Consider the following 6,984-nt stretch of genomic DNA (forward strand, 5'->3'; position numbering starts at 1 on the left):
CTTGGTACTGATAATATCAATACAGTTCGTACTTTATAAGGACCAACACGTCTAAGTGCTCGTTAAACATCACATCCCAGTCCAGCTTTTTGCTGTTCTAATCATCTCCACTCCACTAGATGGACTTGTGTTCATTCAGCCACAAGAGCATTAGTGAGGTCAGGTATTGACGTGGTGGGAGAGGAGGTCTGGTGTTCAGTCAAGGTTCCAGCTCATCCCAAAGGTGTTTAGAGGGGTTGAGGTGAAGAAGTCATGGAGCAGGTTTGAAAAGGAAAGTACAATTTTTATGCTGCTGCACACGAAAACAACAACATTTCAGCAAAGGTTTGGTAAAGGATCACATATAGATGTGATGCTAAGGTGTCTTCGACCTTTCGGCTATTTACTGCGCTTTGTTTGTTTTGCTGTCAAAACAAATAAAGTACGTTTTAACAAACCTTGCCTTCCTAATTGCATTGCTGAGTTGCCTGATTAAACTAAAGTGTCCAAACTGTCCACCCATCTACACAGCAATGTGTGAATAAATGAAGGCAAGAAATCAATTTTTAACACTTTTTTATAGATTAACTTGTAACGTAACTCTACACTATGGCTTAAAAAAAGGTTACCCTTTAAGTTGGAATGTGATCTCACTGGACAATTCGCAGATCATAGCAACTGACATATACATGTAAACTTGGGACACCTTAAAACAGCAGGCCGACCTTCTAAATCACATTGCTAAAATGAATTAGGAGAGTCTGGCCATTTTTATTCAAATAAACCACTCAAGTGCTTGTTTAGTTCCGTGAATGGTGTGCTGTTCAACCCAAGCAACTGATCCAGAACGTCACTCGTTTTCATTTTCCTTCTACATTCTCTTCAGATTTAAACCAATGATGCTTTACATCATAGCTAAAAAAAAAAAAAATGGACCAACCTCCTAACTATTAATTGGTGTTGGAATGAAGGTCTCTTGGCAGTCTGAACTGCAAAGTAAAAAAAAAAGAAATCTCTTCACCAAGCACTTGAATTAATAATTTGACACTTATAGGAGAACTTGAACAAGTGTTCTGTTTAAAATAGTTTGAAAAAAGTTAATAGCCTCGGATCACACAGTAGGCTATCTGTCATGTAGACTATAATATGTTCCAACCACTCTTCAGAATGTGCTTTCGAGTTTCTCATCAAATAACATGATGGTACATTGTCTTCCTTAGAGAAAGTCATTACAAAATAAATAAAAGCAGATATCTTTGAACAGAAAAAAGTGCTTTCCTTTCTTTCAACCATTACTCCTAACTAGGATGCTCCAATTGTTCCAAACAACCACAAACACTCAGAGCTTTCAGAATTGTCAGAAGCATGAACCAGACATGAGAGGTGTGTTGGTATCTCCTGGCTTAATGGATCCAACTCTTCTGACTTGAAATGTTTTGGCAAAAAGAAAAGAGCCTTTTCTTGAGATACTTTGAAGATGTCATGACAAATTTGTTCTGAAAGTTTTCTGAAGAGAGCGTTTACCTGTACTCCTCCTGAGTGAAGATGGGAATGGCAGAGGGCTGCAGGACGGTAATTTCCACCAAGGTCTTATTGGACTTCTGTGGCTGCCCGTCATCATAAGCAATAATCATGAGCTTCAGGGGACAAGAGAGAATCAATTTTGGTAAAAAAACAAAAAAAAAACAACAAAAAAGGTAATATAAAGAGCAATATAATTCTTCCAAAGTGTGAGATGGGATGCATGAACAACAGATGTTATTAAAGGAGATTTTGTAGATGTTCAAAGTGAGTAATGTACTTACAGTGAATTTGGTGTTGGGGTCCTCATTGAGATTGACCCTGGTGAGAATATTGCCTGTGTTCTCCTCTACTTCGAAGATGCTGGCACTGTAGGGGAACTGCTCCACATCCAGTTTGTAGTTCACTCGATTAGCTGCTTTGCCCTTTGAGGTAAAAACATAAATACATTTTAAATCCAATGCCAGCAAAAAATTAAACCGTGGAACAAGATATTTTGTCTACAATATACGTCTTTTTCGGAAGAGAAACGGATGATTTATAATGGAGAAAATATCAGATTAGCTAAATCAGATTGGTGATTTATTCAGCAAGTCTTGTGTTCTTAACAGACGTTACAATCGTCATGTTGCCTTTATATTGTGTGCGGTCACAACCCTTAATGCTGTTGTGTTAGCATGAAGTGACAAAAATGCTAGCCAAGAGCATGTCAAATCTTTGAAATTCTTTATACAACAGAATAAGATGAAGTACTTTTAGCAGTTCTTTATTCTAACACAGATGAGCTAGAATAAAACAATTTTATGAATTACTGACATTTCATCATCTCTACACAAAATTCACAAAACTATTTTTTAAGATCATTTTAGAATTAAAGACAATAAACTACATTTCTAGTTATTCCAGACCTCCAAATACACGTTTAATTTACACTACATGGCTAAAAGTGTGTAGTCACCTGACTATCACACCTATATGTGCCCACAGCTCCTTGCTCGGTCTATTAAGAAGATTCAAGATTCAAGATTTTTATTTGCCACATACACAATTATATAGAGCATATATAACTAGCAGTGAAATGTGAATCAGGTCCGCTCCATGGACAGTGCAATTATTAAAAAAAAATACAACACAGATTAAAAAAATACAACACAGAGTGAAATAAAAATAAACAATAAAAATATAAGAATAAAATATAAAAGAAGATGTATACTGTGTAACTCCATCCAGGGTGTATCCTGCCTTGATGCCCGATGACACCTGAGATAGGCACAGGCTCCCCGTGACCCGAGGTAGTTCGGATAAGCGGTAGAAGATGAATGAATGAATGAATGAAGATTAAAAAAATACAACACAGAGTGAAATAAAAATAAACAATAAAAATATAAGAATAAAATATAAAAGAAGATGTATACTGTGTAACTCCATCCAGGGTGTATCCTGCCTTGATGCCCGATGACACCTGAGATAGGCACAGGCTCCCCGTGACCCGAGGTAGTTCGGATAAGCGGTAGAAAATGAGTGAATGAGTGTATACTGTGTAATTAAATATAGAATGAAAAATAGTGTGCATGAAAATAAACTGTAGTCATAAATATTGAGATACACAGGGATGTACAAGAGGCAATGTGCATATGTGCATTATACTGTAGTCTTAAATAATAAGATACACAGGAAGGTGCAAGATTACTAATCTTTAGTAATATTTGTACACAAATATTACTGTGAAACCTAAAGGGTACAAGGCAGTGGGCACTCCAGATGAGGTGCCAGTCCATTGCACATTCATACCTTATCTGAACCTAAAACATACAGTATGTCTTTGGACTAGAGGAGGAACCAGAGAACCTGAAGGAAATCCTCATAGCACAAGAAAACATGCTAGAGGAATCTGACTCCTGTCCCCGGGGAGACCGAGGCAAGTCTGTTTACTTAAATATACGACATTGCATTTAAAAGCAAATAGCTACGTTACACATCGACGACAGGAAAACATCAGAATTGTTGTGCATTTTTAGCCAGATTATTCATGTTAATCTTGACATCCAGTACCTTATTTGCATGTTCCCTTCCTATCTTTTCTTTCAAAGCTGACATGCTTTGTTGGTTTGACATGGAGCAATGCAGGGCTGCAACCCCACTGAGCCACAGACAATATGGATAATAAAAGAAAGTGACAAATAAAGACAACGGGTGGGCTGCACCCTCTCAGTGGTGCCACGAGCCCGAATTCATTCATCCACCCTCACACTGCAGAGATCCATCCTCCAATAGTGTCAGGTTTCTTAGATGCTTAATCCTTAAATGACTCATCGACTAATTGTGGAGCACTCGAGGTGAACAGAGCAAGCTGTGAGGATTAAAAACACGACTGTAACTCTGGCGTGCCACGTCTTGTCAAGGTTCGCAATCTCTTTCATTTACTTTCTGTCATCGCCATCTCTCTGCATGTGGTACATATTTATTAACATCAGTCCCATTTTGCCAGCTTGTATTTTCAATTTAAGGGCATAATTGCAGATATAATTACATCTACACCTAATAAAAGAATTAAGAAAGTGTGTAGGCAGGCAAAGTAAAAAAAGAGTAATGTTTAATGTGAGCGAAGACAGCTGACAGTATGAATAAAACACGCAAAGTTAAAGACGTAATGCAAATATGAAGAAAGAGCAGACAGAGGCTTTGAAAATATGTGCACTGAGTGCAGCTTGAACAAAAACCCTTCTGTCCGACGACACCCACCGCAGCCAAAATGAAATACTAATAAATGCCAGATCTATTCACAACAAGCATATAAAAAATACAACCACGAATTTCTACCAATTGCGACTGCAATCATAAAAGATGGAATGGACTCCAGTAACTTGGACTAGTACATGGAGCATTGTTACGGATAAAATGTGCCACTGTGTGCAAATGTGCCGCTGTAATTAGAAACCTATTATCGGCAAATCACAAACTCCCTCTCTTCTGAGTTACACTGATATTATCTAATATTTCCTATATTACAGGATTATTCAAACTCCATCATCCATCCATCAAAGCACAGAGATAAAGAAAGACGCTCTGTATGTTTACGATACACTTGAGGAACGGCGCAATAATAAAAATTCCAAGGCCAATTTAGTGGTTTAGACAACAAACAATTCCTGTTAAATTGGGTACTGTGTTTCTTTCTAAAGAGGATTATCTCATATAATTTTACTGAATGATTATCACTCAAGCTGTTTACAGGATTTTGTTAATTGCGTATCATACTGAGAAAAAAAAAAAATCTTAGCTAAGTTGGGAAATTAGAGAAGTCGCGAGTCACGTGACTGAGAACCCAGCAGACTGTGATTACTTTCGCCTAAATTAACACACACGATTTACAACTGAAACATAACGACTAATGGAGTTTATGCTTTGAAAGACCAAGAAGTACCCAATGCAAAAAAATAATAAATACAACCTCACACTCAGGAGCAATGGAGAAGAAAGTAATTTGAAGTGGAATAACAACGCGCTGTCCAATTGTAAAATCCTTTCCTTTTCATTCAGGAAACAAAACTACTCGAGGTTATTGACAAGAGCCAAGACTCGAGTTCCTGAGGGTATAGATGACTGGAATTGTATTGGAAGGCTACCACTTTTGCACACAAACATTGCACCCTTGAGCAAACTAATTAGTCCCAAATAGCTCCTCAGCTGCTGACACACAGAGCTCCTGGCTGTCACGCTCTCTATTTCGTCCTCAGAGGCCTGACTTGTGAAAGACAATATGTGCTCGGTGCACTTTTTCCTCTCAGTAAAACAAAGATTAAAGATTTATAGGTGATGTAAAGGTCACACGTATCAGATATGTACAAAGAAAATGGCTGATATCATGAGACACGTGTTGATTAAAGTTTAAAAAATGGACCATCCGTCATACGTGTTGAGTCACTCGGATTAGAATCTTGCTTGTCTGCAAAAAATACGAAAGAACTGGAGCTCCTCAGCTAAACGGAAGGAACCAGAAAACATTTTCTATAAGATAGAGTTTTGATATTTGATGTTGTGGTCTATATTTTAGCAGTCGTGAGTCGCCCAGACAAGACGATTTGCTGTACGTGTGAAGAACATTGTAGTGAAGATCATGCACTTCTGTAGAATTTGCATGATGTGTTAAATCTACTTTGTTTTCTTAAGCTAGTCACCAAATCTGCATAAATGTGAATTTAAATAGGAGCTAAAAGTATATAAACAGTGTGGTGTTCACTGGATTTACACCAACACTGTGTTTGTCATCAATGATAGCTGCTTTAATATTCTGATGTGATGTGATATGACCCATTCAGTGTGAACTCCTGTCTTCCGCCCGGGCAATTTTTACATGAAAAAATAAAAATGATGTTAATATTTCTCCTAAAATATAATTACTTTATTCAGTTATTCATATTATTGACCATTTACCATTTTAGTTCCCATTTATGCTTCATGTTCTACAACTGGAAATAACAAGGCCCGGCACCTTAACCACTGCCCTCATTGCCCTGTTAAAAAGGGTGGAAACATCCTACTTAGGCTACATAACAATGAGGGAATACAAGCTTCTTAAGAAATCACTAGCTGTAACATATAAAAATAATATGAATGAGTTGTCTTTAATACTTCAATAATTCCTCGTCCATTCTGCTTCTACACCGTATTAAAGACTAGGTCTTTTGTCTGGGTCTTGCAGCCATACCTCATCTCTCGGTTCCAGTCGTTTTTTTTTTGTTCAGTCGTCATGCTTTGGTTCATATGTTTTATATTCTGTCTTCAGTGATCACGTAGGCTAGTTAAAGGCAAAGATGCAGGGTTTCTAAGAGGCACAAAATAAAATCGTATGCTTTATCACTGGGAGATTCAAATTCAAAGCCAGGAAAAATGGTCATTCCGTTTGGGTGGCATTAGTTTCTCCCCTGGCAATCCGAGCGAATACGAGCCTATCGTGCGTGTTTGTGTATGAGAGCAGTGAGCTTTCCTCTGAGTGGGTTCAGAGCTAGCCAGTGGATGTGAATCGGCAAGTCAGTAAATTTAAACAGCTACTGTCGCCTGCAGTACCGCCATTCGTGTCGTTTACGTTTTTTATCGATCGGCAACATGCGTTGTTTAAAACTGAACATATTCCCAAAACTCTTCACAGGAAGAGTCAGTGAATCAGAAATCTATGCAGATCGGACTGTAAATCATTTCGCATCGCTTTCACACAAAATGCATTCGATGGTCACATTTTCCAAAGAGTTCCATGAACTCTTTTGTCATTCATGTGAACAACACTGTACATCTGCAGCACATTTCTAAACACTAACACGCTGCTCAACACACATGGACAGCAAATTCATATATATGGTCAAGTGAGATAGATAGATAGATAGATAGATAGATAGATAGATAGATAGATAGATAGATAGATAGATAGATAGATAGACAGATAGATAGATAGATAGATAATTAATTAATTATAGATCGATAGACAGA

General features: G+C 37.6%; 1 protein-coding gene across 1 annotated transcript in view; it reads right to left on the reverse strand.

Annotated features, from left to right (window-relative positions):
- Positions 1 to 6,984, reverse strand: part of pcdh15b (protocadherin-related 15b) — a 163,460-nt gene that overhangs the window by 42,364 nt on the left and 114,112 nt on the right. Inside the window, exons 23-24 of the mRNA XM_060891532.1 lie at positions 1,785 to 1,925; positions 1,504 to 1,616 (exon numbers count right to left, since the gene is read on the reverse strand). Coding sequence (XP_060747515.1) covers positions 1,504 to 1,616; positions 1,785 to 1,925 — 254 coding nt within the window. The remainder of the gene's footprint in view (positions 1 to 1,503; positions 1,617 to 1,784; positions 1,926 to 6,984) is intronic.

This window comes from Tachysurus vachellii, chromosome 2, assembly GCF_030014155.1.
Source record: "Tachysurus vachellii isolate PV-2020 chromosome 2, HZAU_Pvac_v1, whole genome shotgun sequence".
Taxonomy (NCBI): domain Eukaryota; kingdom Metazoa; phylum Chordata; class Actinopteri; order Siluriformes; family Bagridae; genus Tachysurus; species Tachysurus vachellii.